General features: G+C 40.5%; 1 protein-coding gene across 1 annotated transcript in view; it reads right to left on the bottom strand.

Moving 5' to 3' along the window:
- Positions 1-4,233, bottom strand: part of LOC121290458 (limbic system associated membrane protein) — a 911,106-nt gene extending 906,873 nt beyond the window's left edge. The window contains exon 1 of the mRNA XM_041210895.1: positions 4,079-4,233. Coding sequence (XP_041066829.1) covers positions 4,079-4,233 — 155 coding nt within the window. The remainder of the gene's footprint in view (positions 1-4,078) is intronic.
- Positions 4,234-19,991: the final 15,758 nt, after the last annotated feature.

Raw genomic sequence — 19,991 nt, 5'->3', positions numbered from 1 at the left:
TTCCAGTTCTCCCTCCACTCTCACAATCATTCATTGAGGAAGACAATGTGCACCTAGACATACAAACCAAAAGATCTCAATCTTTGTTGAATTAACTGACTTTAGCTGTAATTGCAGTTGCAACATGCATAGTTGGCCTCAGTGATCATGGGCTAAGGGTAAACCAGTCAGTTTCTGATGCTGATCACTTAACTGGCACAGTTCAATGGAGGATAGGAATGGGTTCACTTGTACTCTCCCAACCCCTTGGTGGAACAACCTCGCAACTCTGACTAACTCAGGCTTACAAAGAATGGTCAATTGGGTAAAGTACGAAAGAGCAAAGGGTGTCAGGCTTCTCTTCAGCCATTTCAGAATGAGTCAGCACTTTCAGGAGACAAGATAGAAAAATGGGAGGTGGTGGGGCAGGCAGGAGAGTTGGTCAAGGATCTGCTTCCATGCTTCAAATTTCTACTTTTGGCAAAATTTTGATTCTCACACTTCAACCCAAAATAATAAAATTGAAAATTTATTTCAGTTTGCCACTTACTCCTTACAATGAACTTTGCTGGAGTGGCAACAGCTCCTAAAACTTAAATGTTCCCAGCAGAAGGAAGGAACGATTGTCATGGCATTTATTAACACAAACCACTCCACTTATCTAAGATAAAAGTAAAATATTGCAGATGCTGGAAATCTGAAACAAAAACAGAAAATGCTGGAAAAACTCAGCAGGTCTAGCAGCATCTTCAAAGCTTCAGAGCTCCGAAGAAGAGTCATACAGACTCGAAATGTTAACTCTACTTTTCTCTCCACAGATGCTGCTAGACCTGCTGAGTTTTTCCAACATTTTCTGTTTATGTCCCCTCCACTTATCTCTGGATCTGAAGCACAGTTTTTCAATAATTTGTAATCAAAATCTTTTATTTGGCTTCTTGATCTATCTGAATAAGGATTTTGTTATTTTATTAAGTGAAGAATAAATTTGGCCACTAAATCCATGGTTGGCGTATAATATTAATGTCTAATAAAACAGAAAAAGTGCACTTAGTGCTTTTCATTGGCCATGCTCCCTTGCCTCTTCCAAACACCAACATTATAGTTAGTCAAGGGATGAAATGGCATGAGCAAGGTTTATTAATTTATGGAAAATAAAATGACATGTACGACAGCACAACTCACATTAAACTGTGCCCAATCTGCTTTAATTTTTCGTCTGGAAGCTTTGACCAAGCTAAATTTTGCTGAGTCACTGAGTTGCCACTGCCTGTTATGCACAAGTAATTTGATAGACGTGTTTCTCTGCTGAGGGCGTCAAACTGATAACAATCCTCATATAATTGCAGCCAGATTTGAAGCCAGACTATTATACCTATTTCTTATATTTTTCTTAAGTTTAGTCAGATGGGGCCTAACTCATTTTCTTTGTGCTTATCTATGCCTCCTGTCCAATTTCTGTAGCAGGGTGTGTGCCTGGGGAAACTCATTAGTTCTCAGGCCAATTTTCACATTTTGCCTTTTTATAGGCAGCAAGCTGCTCCCTAGCTGAACTAGCAGGCTGCCGCCACCTCTTCTCCATTGGCAAACCACCTGGATGGGTGCTTTCAAGTAGTATACAAACCTTCCCTCTCTCCCAAACAGAGCACACACAAGATGCTTCCTCTGTCAGTGCAATTAAGATTTGATATTGGGGCATGCAAAAATGAATACCCTTGTATCCTATGGTGCATGTGCCCATGTGACTTTCCCAAAAGTATTTTCAAATGGTTTCTGGAGGAAACTGAACAGAAACCATGATTCTTTGCAGCATGGCTATGTATTATTTCGACCACTGACCGCCTAGGTCTGAGCTTATCAAAGGAATGGTGGTGTTATCTCCATGACCTGCTAACTTTCTTGAATAGATGTATGATTACAAAATATAACCTTAAATACTGCAATGCAATTCCTCCATTACCCTTGAAGGCTGTGGTTCAAGTTGGAGGACATTTGGTGCTTTCCAGTCGCTCCCCAAAATGTGTTTGCTCTACAATATTTATTCTAGGGTGAACCTAAATGGTGACCACTGACAGATTATTTTGAAGTGGAAGTAATATATTCAAGCCCTATCCTGACTTCATTTTGCATTCATTCTTTACAATAGGAGTCAATGGTCATTCACAGGACCAAAATTCCCAGATGATATCCTGCCCGGCCGCACAATCACTCCCAGGAATGGTGAGGCCAATATCTCTCTGGGTGAAATCAGCTGACTTACCACAGCCAAGGATTGAACCTCAGATCCCAATGATGATATGACTTAATACCAAAAGTTTATCAGTTTAAACTTTCATTTTGACTGAACTATAACCCACATAGAAGCTGTGAAGATTACTATACAAGATGAACAGAAAGTATCAGGTCTAAGTCAGTCTGTTTGGAGTTTTAACTTTAACTGGGTGAAGCAGATGGTGACACTGCAATTGAACTCACTGTCTTTGGGTTAGAGAAGGAGAAAAAAATTGCATAGAGTTCTCATGCTTGATGAGTAACTATTAATCCCTCCTGCATGGACATGTGCATCTATGGTCTGGTGTGGTGGTAATGCACCACACAGCTGAATAGCTGACATTCAATGTAGGCATGCACATAAAAAATGGGTTTTTGCACAAGGTAATGGGGGAATGACCAACAGTCCTGAAACCTACAACCTAATATGAATCAGAAGAAAAGAAGAAAATAGAGCAGCATCACTGTGCTATGTGTTTGATGCTTCAAGCAGCACATCCACTTATCACAAAGAGTAGGATACATGGGCTTGCAAGGTATTGCCACCCTTGTTAACTCTCCAGATTCAGGTTGGAAATGGCAAGTTTTAAATCTATTCCCCTATCCACTGATCTACAGCAATCCTCCTGTGCAACAAATGCAGATTTGAACAACAGAGGAAAAGAAATCAGCAAGTGAGAAAAGGAAGAAAAATAATCTTAGTGTCAAAAGAGAAAACATGCACAACTGAAAGGGGAAGAAAAAGGAATGAAAGGGTTAATATCCTAATAAAAACTTTGTATAGACTCCCTCCTCCCCCTCAACACCTGCTCAATGGCAAGACAGTACCATGATAGTATATTCAATCCTCCCCCACAGTATCCTGTTTTGGATTTGTTTTAACCTTACCAATGGAATTTGTTCGATCTTTAATAGTAGATTGTGCTGAGGAGGACTAAACAATAAATGGACAGTCAGTGCACATGACTGTATATGACATATATGTACACACAAGTATGATCACTATACATGAATATTTTTGAACCAGATTGCCACTAGGAGAGGGGAAATCAAGTAAAATGAATAATTTCTTTGCTTAATTCAAACAAAAATCCTCCTGATTTGCTTTTATTCCTCTCTGCCTCTGCCAGAAGCACAGACTGTTTCACACATGCAATATGTGTTGACATTGTACTAGTCTCAGTGTATAAGTTATCATTTTAAATGAGAAGTGCTGCAAGAACGGCTGTATTTTTGAAGCTGTTATTTCAGCAGTGAAATGCATCAAAGCCCGCTGCAGCCAAGAGGTGCAAGAGTCCAGGAATTAGCCTTTATTTAAAAACTACTTGGACAAGAAAGTGTTACTTTGATTCCATTATTCATGTTTTTGATCATCCCAGTGTTTATGTGGAAGAGCATTTTCAAAAACGTCTCTGAGAAGAACATACGAGCAAGAACAATCTCTCAATGTTTCCCCCAAAGCATTGACAGCCTTGCACTGTGTTCTGTGTTTCCAGGCTCTCAGTAAGCAGTTATTATGTAACCCTTTGAATACCTGAGTGTGTCTGAAACTCACAGCACATGGGTCCTTTTTCTATTTCTTTACATATTAAAGGATAGTGTTAGACTGCCACGCCAACATTTTAAAACAAAGCTACAAGCAAGCTGCAGAACAGAAAAATATGACCTGCATACGAGGGAGATGATTGGAACCTATCAGATCTTAAGCCTGTGATTATCATTTTAAAAACAACCAAATAAATAAATTCCCTCAAAGCGTTTGAAACAGCAACAGGATGTTAATGAGCCTCTGTTTCTACTTCGTTCCACATAATTAACTTGTGTTTCCTACCTGAGGATAGCCGTGTCTCCCTGCCTGATGGTGATGTTGTCCGTCCCCCTGGAGAAGTCCACGCTTCTAACCGGCAGTCCTGTTGGAAGAAGGCAGAGAAATCTCAGAAGGATTACGGGTAGTGGGCGCTGATAAAAAGGACCCCGAGATACCATTGTCAGAACAGGATGAACAGGCCGGACTAAAAGAAAAAAGCTCTCCCAAACACTGTGGCAACACTAAAGCTGTCTTCACTAATCGCAAGCTTTGCAATTCCAAGCCCCAGCTGAGTTCCCACTAATCTGACAGCAGAGGCATCACTTGTAAGAGATATGTGAAGCGATGCTCTGAGCGTGAATTGACTGCTTTCCCTCCTTACGCTTCTTTACTTCACCTCCCCCCTCTACCACCCGCAACCACCACCCCCCACCCCCCCCCCACCCCTCCCCTCCCTCCACCACCACCACAGCCACCCCTTTGGCAGCAAGCTTGATGAAGGTCTGATACCACTCCATCACCATGGCAACAGCTCCATCTGAGGCAACTCAACCCAGAGAACAGAATTGTGCTTTGAGGCAGAAACTTACCAAGCTGTTAAAGTGAGGAATAAAGTTAAATCCCTTTTTTTGGCAAAAGTAATATTTTTTGTGAATCAAGCTTGCAAAACACGGAGTGTTCAGCAGTAAATGACTGATGCAGACAAAATCTTAAAATCTAGCAGTAATTATCTGTGACACCGGTCTTGCTATAAGAAGCCTGACTAAAGCAGCTGATAATATTACGATATGGAGTGAATGCAGTCATTTTATACTGAGAACCAATTAAAGCACAAAATCAAAGGTGAGCTAAAGTTCCCTATTTTATAACAGTGCATGTACACTGTACCAATTAGTAATTAGTTGCATTTGAGTTCCTTGAGCATGCAGACTCTGTTACAGAAGCATCCTGTGACTCTGTAGGAGTTAGAGCCCGTGGTCAATCAATAGGATCACTGGGTTCTATTAAATTATCTACTGAAATGTTAACAGTTACAGAAAGAGATAGAAACTGGTTCTGTCCTATTTTCAGGACTTAAGTGGCAATGTGCACAGTGCTTTGGACCGGAGGGCTGAGACTGGCCCAAAATTGGGCCTCGCACCTCATTTTGATAATTTAAGCAAGCTGGCAATGCCTGTCATGCCCCCAAAGACAGCTTGCCTATGTCAAGCAATTGAATTTTGGGCAGCTAGCCTTTGCCAGCAGAGGCACAGGGGTTCTGTTCTAGAGAGTGGGAAGTTGGGTTTCGGGACATGGGAGAGGGGGTGGGGCGAGTAGGTGACGGAAGGGGGCGGTACAATCAAAGATCAGCTGCAGCTCTTGAGAGAGCTGTGGAGCTGGGAATGGTATTATTAATGAAGGTCGCCTGCTAGTCTGCATTCACGTTTGGAAAACATGCCCAACACATGTTCCACTCAAGACAGACCACTTTCATTGAGGGGAACTAAAACAGACATTAGGGTCAGGTCTCCCCCAGGCAGATGCAGCAAGCCATTTAAATTTCCATGCGGTTCGGAGGGACCATAATATCCCACCAGGCAGGAGGGGCCATAAAATCCTGGCCTAGGTCCCTCATTAGTGTAAACAAGGGCCTACTGGCTGCTTTAAAATGGGTATTTCTAAAGTACCTAATTTCTGCCTTGAAAATGGATACATCTCACTTACATCATATTGAGCATAATTTGCTGCATTTCAACATGACAGCACCATGTTGCTCATTTACAATATTTAAATGATTGCCAAGACATGGCAAGGAAATCCTGGGAATGGTAAAACAATGAGTGCAAAATCAGGCATGTTGATTTTGGAGCACAAAAACTCAACAAGACTGGCCCTGCTCCAATTTCCCAGCCAGATGAATGGCATGTCAATTGTAAGTCTCACGTATGTTGAAAACAGTAACAAATAAGGTGTCATCCTTGGGCCAGTGGCAAGACTTGCACTTTGAGGCAGAAGAATATGGGTTCAAATCCCACTTCAGGGACCTGAGGACATAATCCAGGCTGACACATCAGTGCAATGCTGAGTGTGTGCTGGTTTAGGTACCACCTTTTAAATGAGATATTAAGCTTAGACCCAATCTATCCTCACCGGTGAATGCAAAAGGTTCCATTGACTTTACTTGAAGTGGGTGGTGGGGTAGAGTAAATTTTAACAATCACTCAAAGAGATTTTGATGTAATTCATCTCATCACTGTTTGTGGGAATTTGCAGTGCACAAATCGGCTACCACTTTTCCCATCATTACAACTGTGATTGCACTTCAGAAATGCTTTATTGGCTGTAAATCAGTTTGGGGCACCCTGAAGCCACAAAGGGTGCTTTAGCAATGTAAATTCTTTCTTGAAATTGAGTTCATATCTTTTGCACAATTTTAAAACTGAATTAAAAGGCATGCTTTTAAATGTGCTCTACCTCACTGTTTTATATAGCTTGGAATATTTTCTTGTCTAGAAATTGTGTTTGTTTTGCATTCAGGTCAATTTATTGCTCACAAATTAAATTCTTCTCTCTTCTTTTTATTAAGAAAATCAATGTAATTTCTTCCTTTCCTATTTTTGGTCACATCAAAATAGAAAACCAAGCTGCCACCAACCCTCACTGCTGATGCAACTCTATAAATAGACAGAAGGAGGTGCTAATGATCACTTGACCTCTCTTTTCCCCGTAGTGAAATCCTGATCTCCTCTGCATGGTGTCATGAGTCATTGGAATCAAGCAAAATATGTCCAATCTTTAACATATTGCTTTTGGAACTCCAGTCAGTTGGCCTTTATTTCATTATTTTTCTTCTTTTTTGACCCTAAAACTTCTGCCAAATTTATAAATGGGTAGGTTTGCTTCCGTTCCTCTTCTTTCTTTCCTGTTACTCTTTTTTGCCGATTGGAGAAAATCTTTGTTTCAACTCCATGTCTTTTCTTAATAGTCAATCTAAGATTGAGAACTCTCTGTTGCTTTATGCCTCGGAGATGTGCAGAGATGACACACCAGATTCTATGTGCGTAACAGGAGTTTTATTTCCAATGCTTTAAAATATCTGCAGTCACAAACTTACATTTTCTTGCATCAGTCTAGTTTCTGTTTCTCTAACCACATCGAAGCTTGACTAACAGCACATGGTGAACAGTTAACAGGCACACACAATCAAACACCAAACAACTGAACAATTGAATATAACAGCCTTTCCTCCTGGTAATTTTTAAAATTAAACCATCCTAAACATCAAACATATATGCAGTGGTTCAAGAAGGCAGCTCACCACCACCTTCTCAAGGGCAATTAGGATAGGCAATAAATGCTGGCCTAGCCAGTGACACCCACATCCTGTAAAATGAATTTTTAAAAATTAAAAAGTAATTTCTGAGTTCATAGTGTTCATTTTTTCTACATACAAAGACTTTAAGATATAAAGGTTGTTGAGGCACTGAGATCTATGAACCTGAGGTTGTGGTTCTGCATGTTCAGCAGATGAGATAGATGATCAACATCACAGTTGCTCATCGTAAAAAGAATTGTATCCTCATAATTGCTATCCTTGAAATATGCTGTTTTGCTTGCTATCCATCATGTCACATTCCACTTTTTGTTGTCATCCAACAGATAAGCATTGGTACCAAGCAACCACTTGATCTGCTTTGGTCTGATAGAGATGATGCAAGTTTGTGTTTGCAATTTGGCCATTTGATGCAAACTCAATCTCCAACTTCAGATTGCGGCTCCCTTGTGAGTGTTCACATGTCTAAGTATGGTTTTGCTTCACCTTGTTGTTTTGCAATTTCTTTTGCTTTCTCACTGACATTCTCATCGAATAGTCATGACAGCTTACGAATGGTTGGTGGCATGCAAAGGTTACAACCAGTTCTAAGTTCAGCCAGTGTCTTTCTGGTCAGAGAGTGTGAAATGGATCAATATGTGCAAAGCAGTATATGGATGGATTTTTCAAACATTTTTTGCTCTGAAATACACGCCCTCAGACTCCCCTTGATTGCCCTGTTGAATCATTCTATGCCACAATTTGATTATGGGTGTATTGTGATGTCAGATGGTATGGATTCCACAGGTTGCTGGAAACTCTGTGAACTGACTGGGAACAAACTGCAATCCATTGCCCATTCTTATAGTTTTCGGTTATTGTAAACATTTTGTAAACAACTTGTCTAAAATGACAATGACTGAAGCGATTGTTACGGGATTTGTTGTGTCCAGCCATTTGCTATGCAGATCATGAACAACAAGCAAAATATGAGAATGTTGATTCCTAGAGATTGCTTACAGATCTCCAAAAATATCTACTTGGAGTTGTTGCCATGGTTTTGTTGGACATGGGGTCAGTTGTAGAAGTGCGGGACATTATTTAACAGATCTTCCCCAATCACTGAAGTTACGCAGTTTCTAATGAACTCTTCTGTACGGTGATCTATTGCTGGCCTCCAGACTGCTTCATGAAATTGTTCCTTCATCTTAACAGCACCTGGATGTTCTTTATGACCAAGATACAATATACGTTGCTGTAGTGCTTTCGGGATAACAGGTCGAACTCTGCAGTCAATACAACTGCCATCAAACAATTGCAAGTTCATTGGATATTCGGTAGTGTGGGATCAATTCTTCCTCAATTTCATGAGAACACTTGGTTTTTAAGTAATGCTTCCTTACTGCAGTGCGCTGTCTGTTGCTGATTCTGCCTCCAACTCCTCTTGCGTAACAAGATTTGCAGTTGTGAGTGAAATCACCATATTCACATAATCTTTGATGTTTCAAGTCACTTCACTATCACTAACACTCTCTGCAATAGTGGTATGGCTAAGCGTTTCAGCTACTCGGTTGCATGAGGCTGCAAGATACTTGATCACAAAGTTTTAATGATGAAGATGATCTGAGCATCTGTAAATGCGTAGAGGTTGATGACGAGATGCTGCCATAGCTAACAATGTAGTCATCACTTAGTGATCAGTGTGGAAAGTGAACTTTCTACCCTAGTGATACATGTGCAAATGTTCAGAAGCATTGATGCAGGCTAGTGCTTCCCACTTTGCAGTACAATATTTGCTTTCAGTTTCTGACAATGGGTGTGACATGTGAGCAATTGGTCATTGACTTCCTTCAATGTCCTGTGAGGGTACAGCTTCAGGCATGTTTCCTGACACATCTGTTGTGCCATACATTTCCACATGTGGGTTGAAATATGTGAGGACTTGTGGAGATGTTATCTTCATTTTAAATGTGTCAACAACTGCTTTCCATGTGATTAACCATTCCCATTGTGTTTCCTTGCACAATAGCTTTTGAAGAAGCTCCATGATCTTTACATACTTAGGAACAAATTTGTGATAGAAGTTAGTAGTACCGAGGAATGATTCTAACTCTTTCACATTAGAAAGTTATGGAAGCGCATGAATGGCCTTAATGTTGTCATGTGTAGACTTTACTTCAGCTCCTGTCACTCTGTACCCTAGAAGGCTAATCATGAATGCTGTGAATGTGCTTTTGTCCTTGTTCAGCATCAAATTGTCTTGTGCAAACCAAATGAGAACCGCTGATAACATCTGATTGAGTTCTACTTTGTTACTTCCATGGACAATAACATGGTCAATTAAGTTGACTATCCCCTCAATTTCTGACAAGACTGAAGAAACAATTTTCTGGAATGTGCTAGGTGGTGAACTTAGTCCATGGAGCATTCTGCAGTACTGAAATACACCTTCATGAGTGACAAAAGCCAGTATCTTACAACTTTTGCACCAATGTTGATTAGGGGTGATGATGAAATCTTGGCTGACTATTCCTTAAAACAACCTGGTCTTTACTGTCTGATGGCCTACACATGCAGTACCTCACTCTCAGGAGCAAAAATAGCAGCTTGGTCATACAGAACTTGAGAACTGCTGAAAAAATGAGACATGCTATCGAAGCTTTTCATCTTGCACTCATATTCTTGCTGCATGAGAAGGTTGGCAATTGAGGACTTTGTTTAAATTCAAACCAGGCAGGTCGACTCTGACTGGTCAAAGCATGGAGAATGAACCAGGGAATAGCTGTCTTCAAAGCTTTTGTTTAGTTGAAAAAAGACGAAATGTATGGACATGCTCTTTCTGTTTGCAAAGGACAGGGCCGTGTGTGTGAATATACGTAGCTTCTAGCATATGTAAGTGAGCCGTACTGTGAGCCTGACTGATAATCTTAAATTGGTTGTCAGTGTAATTCTCAGCACAGTCAGGATTGTTTAGCAAGTGTTGTCGAAACGCAGAATCACATCTCATGTTGAACGCTATGTTCTGAGTTTTGCAAGAATGGGCTGCTTGAGTAGGGTCAGTACTTTGCCTGCGTGAACAGCTGAATGGACAGGCTGTTTGATTCGATCTGCTAGTCATTGGGATGTATGGCCTACATATCTAGCATCACACTGGCACTGAAATTCATATACCATATTACTCATTTGTGTGGTAGGCAGAACATTTTTGTGGTTTGATGGCAGCATCCTGTTAGTGGAGAATACCACTCATGCATAATAGCAGTGTGAAACGGGTAACTTCATCTGTTTGCTCAAATTTTTGAGACACCTTACCCTTCCAGGTAAGTGGCAGCCTTAAGCCCATTTATGAGTTTGCGCAATATACAGTGAGCAATGATCTGCCAGTGTTTGTTTCCAAGCCTATTGATAATACTAAAATGACACACAGTCCCACAATTGATTGAGCATTTATTGCAGGATGTGATTGAACAAATTAGTGGTAGGGTTACTAACTTAGGTCATGGCCTACACTGCGCTTGGCCTGAGATGCGCAAATTTCTTTAATTTTTCAATTTGATCTGTTTATGTTGCTATAATGCCTTGATAGATGACCACACCATAAACAAAACCTGGCTGAAACATGCACACACTCTAAAGTTACTTAAGAGGAAGCAGTTTGACAGCTTAATTAATAACACTGCCAAACATGTAGTAAATCTTTCTGACCATGTACTATCTAAAAGCGAGGAGTTTATTCTCACACATGGCTTTAATTTTGGTGTGCCTTTGACCACATCAAATGGGAAGGGGCATTTGCTGAGTTTGAACTCCGCTGCTCCCAGTTATCCTACCACAAGCCAGTGTCCAATGAAGACCGAATCCTTGGAAGTATGCCTAGCTGATCTAGTGCACACACATTACGCGATACCACATAACTTGGCTGGTTTTCTCATGTAGTATGAATGTCTAGTAGCATTGAGAAGGCTCAAGGCCAACTGTAGTATAAAAGCAAAATACTGCAGATGCTGGAAATCTGAAACAAAAACAGAAAATGCTGTTACTTGTTCCATGTTGTTTTTTCACACAATGCTACCCTTGTTCTGCCATTATCACATCCTGCTTTCTTACCTTTATGCCACTACCAGCACCTTGTTTAACCCTTACCACTACCATTGACACTACCTTTGTCTTTTAGTTCATGACATCTTTGCCAATCTCTCCTTTGTCCCCATCTATCACTGGCCTTCAACCCAGCTTCACCTGCTCCACCCCCCCTAAACAGTATAAATTTCATCACATTTCCACTTCTCTGCAGCTCTGAAGAAGAGTCATACGGACTTTAAACATTAACTTTGTTTTTCTCTCTACAGATGCTCCTAGGCCTGCTGAGTTTTTCAAGCATTTTCTGTTTTTGATACATATTTGTAAATCCAGCAAAGGGACTGGAATAGTCATCCTTAACAAGTGTGACTATATTAACAAAATGCAAGCTGTTCTTAATGACAGGTCCAAATTTGTATCCATTGGACCTGCTGCTAAGCATAATCATATAGCCTTGCTCAAAAGCAAGTTACAAAAACAGTTGTTGGACTTGTGTAAGTGCAACTTGCTGATACATAGATGATACATTTGCTATATTTGAATCTGCAGCTGCATGTAAGAGTTACCTTAAATGCATTAATGGGCTCTATTCTGCACACAAATTCACCTTTGAAATAGAGCAGTCAAATGATCTCCCTTTCCTTGATGTGCTTGTTGAGAAATCTGCTATTGGGATCTCTATTACTGTCTATTACAAGCTCATCTTCACTGGTCAATATATGCTTTGGGATTCCTGCAGTACTATGCACTATAAGATTGGCCTTTTAGGCAACCTCATAAATAGGGCCCCAAGTAATTTGTTCATTGTGCAAGCTTGATGCTGAAATAGGGCGCGTCAAAGCTATCCTGCGGGACAATGGCTACCTGATAAGATTATTGTTCACCATGTATCATGTAAGCTCGCGAATGGGCATAAGGCTGCCACATTCGGTCCTAAAAACTGCCCAGTCTATCTCAGGTTACTCTGTGCATAAGTTGTCTCATTAACTTGAGCAACAGGTGAGCTACCCATTTCATGCTATTACTATGCAGTAGCAACATTAGTGATATTCTCTACTAACAGAATGCTACCATCAAACCAAAACGAGATTCTGCCTATCACACAACTGAGTAATATGGTATATGAATTTCAGTGCCGGTGTGATACATCCCAATGACAGGTGGATTGAATTAAACAGCATGTCCATTCAGCTGTTCGCAACAGGCAAAGCACTGACCCTACTCAACAAGCCCAGGTTTGCAAAACTCAGAACATAGTGTCCAACATTAGTTGTAATTCTGCAGTTCTTGCTGAACAATTCTGATTGTGCTGAAAAGTATAATGACAACCAAATTAAGATTATCAGTTCGGCTTGCAGTGTGGCTCACCTACACATGCTAGATGCTACAAATTTTCACAAACAGGGCCCTGTCCTTTGCAAACAGAAAGAGCATGTCCACGCATTGTGCCTTTCTTTTTCAACTAAACAAAAAAATGGGGACAGTCAGCCCCCGGTTCATTCGCCATGGCAACGCCTTGACCAAAGTCAACCTGCCTGGTTTGAATTTAAACAAAAGTTTGGCAGTTAACTGTTCCCTGGTGCATTCTCCATGGCAATGCCTCGATCAGTCAGCACCCTCTTCTCATGCAGTTTAATTTGTTGCTCCCTTTAGGTTTGATATTCTCGTGAATGTGCCCTGATGAGTACAAGATGAAAAGTTTTGACTGCATGTCTCTTTTCTCAGGCGTAGATTCCTCCACGTGTTGAACTGATGAAGCCTTCTTCTTCAACAACCAGCACACTTTTGCGAAAGGATTTTTCCTTCAAGCTGGACTTGGTGTTATGAACCAATAGGTATCTCTACAATTTGGGCACATTTACAAAGGTATCTGACTATGCGGGCTCTCTGACATCTCTGTTGGAATGTATATCATTTGATCGCCCCACTTTCCTTTGTCCTAAAGTATTTTGGAAGCAGCTGCTGCCATATCAAATGTAACATGTCTTCTGTGAGCTGCCTGCCTAGAAGGAAAAAAAACAGTAAAAACTGCTCTTGTATATCTTAAAATGAACACCAGTAAAAACTGGGAATTAATATTGCTGGTCCAAATTGTTTTTTCCTTCTGGGTGACTACTCACTGGCCTTCTGCTCCAAGACTATGCACGATTATCACCTCCTTATGGGTCACTGCTATATCTATACATCTGCCCCCGTAGTGAGTGAGTAGAACCTTGAAATCCACCGATCGCACGGCATGGATGGATCCCCAGCAAAGAATGGAAAGATGCAGGAGCCAGTAAAATTAAACAATTCTCCATCTCATCGCTAATTGTTGCATTTAATGCCTTGGAGATATTCAGGGATAACACACCAGATTCTGGCTGCGTAACAGGAGTTTTATTTGCAATGTTTTAATATGTCTGCAGTGACAAGCTTACAGTCTCTTGCTTCAATTTAGTTTCTGTTTCTCTAACCACACCCAGGCTTGACTAACAGCACACAACGAACAGTTAACAGACACGTAATCCAACACCAAACAACTAAATGCTATATACTGCTTGGGGACATGATGTGGCACAGTAAGAAATGGAGATGATCTAAAATATTTATTACAAATTTAGGGAAAGATACAATTATATCTTCCATTTAATGTTAAAACATGACTCCATGTCATTACAGCTACAACTTAAAGCCACAGCTTGGTAATCAGAGGTTCAAGTGCTGTCCCTGTCTTGGTCAGAAGAAGAGTTAGCAGTTTTTGATCAGTCTGCTCTAGTAAAGTGCAACATCTCATTAAAACAAAGCAACCATCCAAGAAAGGAGAAGCCAATTCCATCCATCACATCCTGTAACAAAGCTGCTTCTTTGAGCTGAGAATGAAGCTCAGTGGCAGCTGTCCAGGGATCAATGGCCTTCACAATTTCCCTTTTTAGCTAAAGGAACAAGAGGCATCATTGGGGATGGGAGGGTGGTGGTGGGAGTTGAGGAGGGTGATAAATTAGAACTAAACTGAAGAAAATGTATGTTTTAAAAAAAAATCAGCAATTTTCTTGTAACAAGCTTTATTTTAACCAGTTTAACATTGTGATGATTTCTACCTCCAGACAATACTTGCTTAAACTATATTCTCATAGTGCATTTACAGCATCCGACTCCAGTACGCTTCCAAATTATACATCAAAAACGCTCAGTGTCACAGGTTTTTAAACAAGGATTGTAACCAAAGCTTTATAGCTCGTGTGGAAAATGTTTCTCATGTAAACATGCTGGGAATCTGCAGTATTTGATGTGGTGGCAGTCTTCAAATATGCCATGATATATTTTCTATGAGCAGAACAATGAGAAACCTCTATCATGTTAAACAGTATTAATGAAAGGATTGATTAAATATTATGTGGATGGCACCATTGCCAATAACAATTTAAAAAAACACCGCAGCATTATCCTTTCTCCTTTGATGACAATTAACTCAGACTGGAGAAAATTCCTTAGGCACAGTCAGTAATCTGGTATCGCCCCCAAATTTATGTCCGAGCCTGTAATGCACTAACAAGAAGGAAGTCACAGCTGAACCTAGTCCTTTCTCACCCAATGGCCATACATATATGTTTTCCAGCAGGCACAAACAGATAGTAACATTCTGGAAGTTTTTTTAAAGTGCCCAGGATATTAACACCCATTGTAGCATCCTTGTTGACATGTAAGCTGAGATGAACTAACACTAAAAACCTAGGACCTGCCTGGTCAGTGTAACTCAGTACCACATTGAGTAATGCATTGTTCCCTGCACCACTTATAAACCAGATTAGCCATTTCTGAATCTAATCCCTCCCCTCCTAACTAGACTTGAATTTAAACAGATACTTGTTTTATAAATCTGATGAAAGGTTATCAACCTGAAATGTTAACTCTGTTTCTCTCTCCACCGATGCTGTCTGACCTGCTAAATATTTCCAGTATTTACTGTTTTTATTTCAGATATGAGTTTTAGGTCAGTTCAACAAACTGAACCTAAGTGGTCATCACTGGAATTGCAGCAGGACAATTCCTATTCCTCCTTTATAGGTGGTAATAGCTCTTTAGTCTGTTTCATAAACTAATTTGCTTTTACTGGTTCTGTTGTTAAAGTAGCTGCTCCCTGTCATGGTTGCCTTGACAAAACCTAAATGCAATATGTAAGCTAATGCTTTCCTGAGTATTTTCTGTTTAAAAGAGTTCAGCAAACAGTAGATGGCAACAATGCAAGAATGCTAATGCCATCAAAATAATGACAGATGGTTCTCAGAGTCTAACTCTGAACTTGCTTCCGGTTCAAAAAGTCACATTATTATGCAATTAATTCTTTATAAAGGGTTTTTCATGACAGAATTGAAGTTGTTGCATCTACATTTTATTATTCAGTTACATGAAAAGTAATATGGTATTAAATTATAGCTGGCACAATCAGACCTAACCACTTTGGGGGCTGAGCAGACATGTGTCTAATGGGCTGTGCTGCTGAGTACTGGCGCTCAGTTATGAACACGAGGTGGCCTAAATAGTGACTTCCTAAACTCTGCTATATAGGACAAAATCATTGAAAGAGAAAAGGAAAAGCAGAATTCACTGACTCCGCACACTTATGCCCCCTACTGGCAAACTAACCAAGTGACCAAATCTGCTGCTTTGTTCATAACAATTCTTTTAGAGAGGAGCATTGGTAAGCATAAGCCATACCTTTCAACCTCTGAGCAAACAATCAAGAATATAATCTGCGACCAAAATCAGGGATGCTTACTTCCCATTGTGTGTACCGCCATAAATCTTGAGTTTTAAGTTGTGCAGCACAGTAACCCACTTCTTAAACCCAAAGCTTCTACAAAGAACTTGATTCATCAATTACACCTAATTTTGTACTGTATTTTTGGTCTTACTGTGGCATCTTAGAAACCAGTCTCACACAAAGCGCAGCATGAAATGAACAAAGGCATTTTGGTGAGCTGATAGTGAACATATTCCAGCTGAATGGTCTAAGTCTAGGGTTGTACATCAGTTGCAGTACAAAAGGACCTATTGCAAAGCTCTGCCTGAAAAAAAAAGTTTTAAAGATAAGGTTCAATGGTGTGCTGTATTACCACTCAGATTTAATGATGAAAAAAACCATGTATTCAATTCCCTTCAGTCATTTTAAATCAAGAGAAACAGGCAGTGTCACCTACACGTGTACGCATTTTTGTACTAACTTCAAACCGGCAATGAAAACATATTCTCCTTGCTTCCTGTTTTTAAGATTACTGAAGATTCCCATTATATCTCCAAGCCCCCATCACCACCCAAAAGGCATGCATTTATGATTCTTAGTTGGTCCTAGGTTTTCTTTTTTGGAGTTAAAATAGGATGGGAGGAATTCAGTGTGCCTGGCAAATGCATAATTTAAGTTCTGCACACTTCTTTTTGACGACACTGTACCATCAAACTGTAATAAAATATCAAATTGCAGCAGGCAAGGAAAACAAAAATACAATGCAGGCAAAAGGTCCCTTAAATTATTGAGAAAGCATTGTGATGAACCTTGCACTTTGGAAAAATAACACAGACAGGGTTTTCGGGTTGTCAGGCAGGCGCAGTGGACAGGCCTGGGAGCAGTCGGGAAATGGTCTGTTGCCCAATTGGCCCCCCGGCCACAATTTTGTGAAATGCGCGCCGAGAACGTCAGCACTGTCAGGTGGGGGTGGGAGGAGTGCAAGTGCAGAAGCCTGTGCATGCACAGGGGAGCACACACTCAAATCGCCCTGAAGGCAGGGAGCTGCCTTAGGGAGCTGAACAATTTTAAAATAAGAGTTTTAAAATCTGAAAAAAATGTCCCGACAAGGGACTCACTAACAATAACATTAACAGAATAAAATTTCTGCCCAAAAATGTATATTCATTTCTTATTTAATTGTGGAAACCTCATCCTGCCAATGGATGAGGTTTGCTAAAAAGTCAAAAGTCCGCCTGGCCAATTTGCCCACCATTCATAAGGTTGGATGGGCAGCAAAAAATAGATTTTAATTAATTGATCAAGGGCATTAATAAACCTCTTAATTGTCAGCAGGCGCATTGCTGACTCTCGCATGTGCACCCGCTGACCAAAATATCGCGCGAGTGTGCAATGATGTTGGGACGTCCATTCAATGTGATCATGCACTATTTTACACCTGATTGGGCTGGGTGTGTGCCCGCCCACAGCACATAAAATCCTGCCAATGTTTTTTAGTAAAGGTCCTTTTAAATCCAGAGTAAAACTAAGTTCAGGAAAAGGATGACCCAAATTACTAGCTTGGGATCACTTCTGAGAAGTGCATGTGACCCAAGTTGCTATGAAAATTGGAGTTGGCTAAAGCCAAAGGTAGATAGATGAGGATCAGAGTGTTGGGTTACGGTTGGTGTTCTCAGTAGCAGGATAGTTGCAAGGAAAGATAATCACATAGAATCTCTTAGTAGCAAAAGAAGCAATCTCTCTGTTCAGGGCAGGTCACTGGAGCCAACTAAACTGTTTAACAGAGATTATTTAAGGGGCCTGAGAAAGAGTCTTTGAAAATCTGTGCTGTAAGGACAGAGGTGACCAGAGGGAGAGAAGCTTATCCAAGTCTGCCTCGCTGGTGATAATGGTATCCAGAAGACTCAAGCTGAGTGCAGCAGTTGGCAAAGGCTCTTGGGAGGTTCAACCTGGTGTGGCAAGGAGCAGTAAACTCTGCTTGAAAGCTGGGAGAAACTTTGGGACTGCCTTTGATTCTACTTGGATGCCGGTAACATTTGTGTTATCAGTTTAAAGTAACATTTATTTTACTGTTTGAAGTCATGTTCCTATTAATTAATGTTTGATTTACATTGATTTTGGTGTGCTATTTACAGTAAAAGTTTTAAAAAGTGACATCATGTTCATTGTTTTCTTCCACTGGGTTGTTTGGCAAAGATTTTTTTTAAAGTTATTGTCTCTAAAGGGATCATATCAAATTGGAGGCTCACTGGGGAAAGATCCCAGAGTCTGTAAAACAGGCACACTGGAACTTTACGGAATTTAAACAAACATGATTTTGCATTTACTTTTTCTGTATTCAGTGTATATCAACATGGCTATTTTTAATGCTTAGGCCTTCTTGGAGGGAAAAAGACTTCTTTTAATGCCTGGAAGTATTTAACAAAAGATGATTTGAAGGTTGTAGCAAAGGAATTGAGGGTTGACTTAATATCAAGAGCTGAGAAGGCAGAAGCCATTGCAGAATTAGTACTTCACTTAAATTTGCGGAGAAAAAGGATTTTCCTGATAGTGTTTGGGTGGAATTGGCATGAATTGAATTAGAAAAAAGAGAGGGTGAAACTAGAAAGAGAAGAGAAATTTTAAAAAATGAACTAAGGAAAAGATTAAGGAAAGTATAGAGATTTGGAAAAAGAAAGACTTGAATTACATGCACATTTATTGGAGGAGAAAAATTGGGATGAGTCAGGACCAATACTTTGTATTTTTGACTCAGCAAAAAATATTCGCTTAGGACCTAAATTTAGTGAGAAGGAGTAAACATATATTTTGTGTCATCTGAGGAAGTTGTTACAAAACTGAAATGGCCTAAGGAAGATTGGCTGTCCTCCTACAGAGTGTTTTCATAGGAAAGTTTCTGGAGGTGCACTCATCCCTTTCAGAAGTATTCTCTCTGTGGAGGGCAGTTTAGCCAGAGCCAGCTTCAACAGAATCTATTCAAGGGGAGGACAAAGGCACCTCTGTAAGTCTGTGCAGCCAGGACTGCGGTGACCCTCCTCTGTATAAACACTGGTTCAGCCTCAGCTGGAGTATTGAGTCCAATCCTTGGCACCACGTTTTAGGAAGGATGTAAAGACATTGGAGAGGGTGCAGAAAAGATTTACAAGAATGTTTCCAGGAATGAGGAACTTCAGTTAGGTAGATTGATTGGAGAACGTGGGGCTGTTCTCCATGAAAAGAAGGTTGAAAGGAGATTTGATAGATGTATTCAAAATCATGAGAGGTCTGGACAAAGTAGATAGGGAGAAACTTGGTGCAAGGATTGAGAACCAAGATACACCAGTTTAAGGTAATTGGCAAAAGAAGCAATGGCAACGTGAAAAAGCCGGAAGCACTGAGCACTACCTGTGCAAGTGGGGGGGAAGCGGGAAAGTTGGGGCCTGCGCTCTTTCGCGCATGCGTGTGAAAGAGTGCAGAAATCTCCCTGAGGCACAGAGCTGCCTCAGAGAGGTTAGTTTGATTTTTAAACATTTTAATAAAGAAAAAAAAAATTAAGACATGTCCCTTCGTGTGACAGGGTCACATGAGCTGGGGCAGGTCAATGAATTTAAATTAAAAAATGTATTTACTTTATAAACCCTTCATGAAACCTCATCCCGAATGAAGCTTCATGATAAATGCAAAGGCTGCCTGTGCTCGTCGCTTCCCCGCCAACCTTAATGTTGGACAGGCAGCTCAGTTAATAACTTTAATTCATTTTTAAAGGGCCTTAATAGGCCTTTGATAGTTCGGTGGGCACGCAGCGAAGTCGGCTGCGTGCCCACCGAACTGAGGGTCAGAATGATGTGCGGTGATGTTGGGAC

The sequence above is a fragment of the Carcharodon carcharias genome, chromosome 18 (assembly GCF_017639515.1).
Source record: "Carcharodon carcharias isolate sCarCar2 chromosome 18, sCarCar2.pri, whole genome shotgun sequence".
Taxonomy (NCBI): domain Eukaryota; kingdom Metazoa; phylum Chordata; class Chondrichthyes; order Lamniformes; family Lamnidae; genus Carcharodon; species Carcharodon carcharias.
This window is presented reverse-complemented; position numbering and strand designations above follow the sequence as displayed.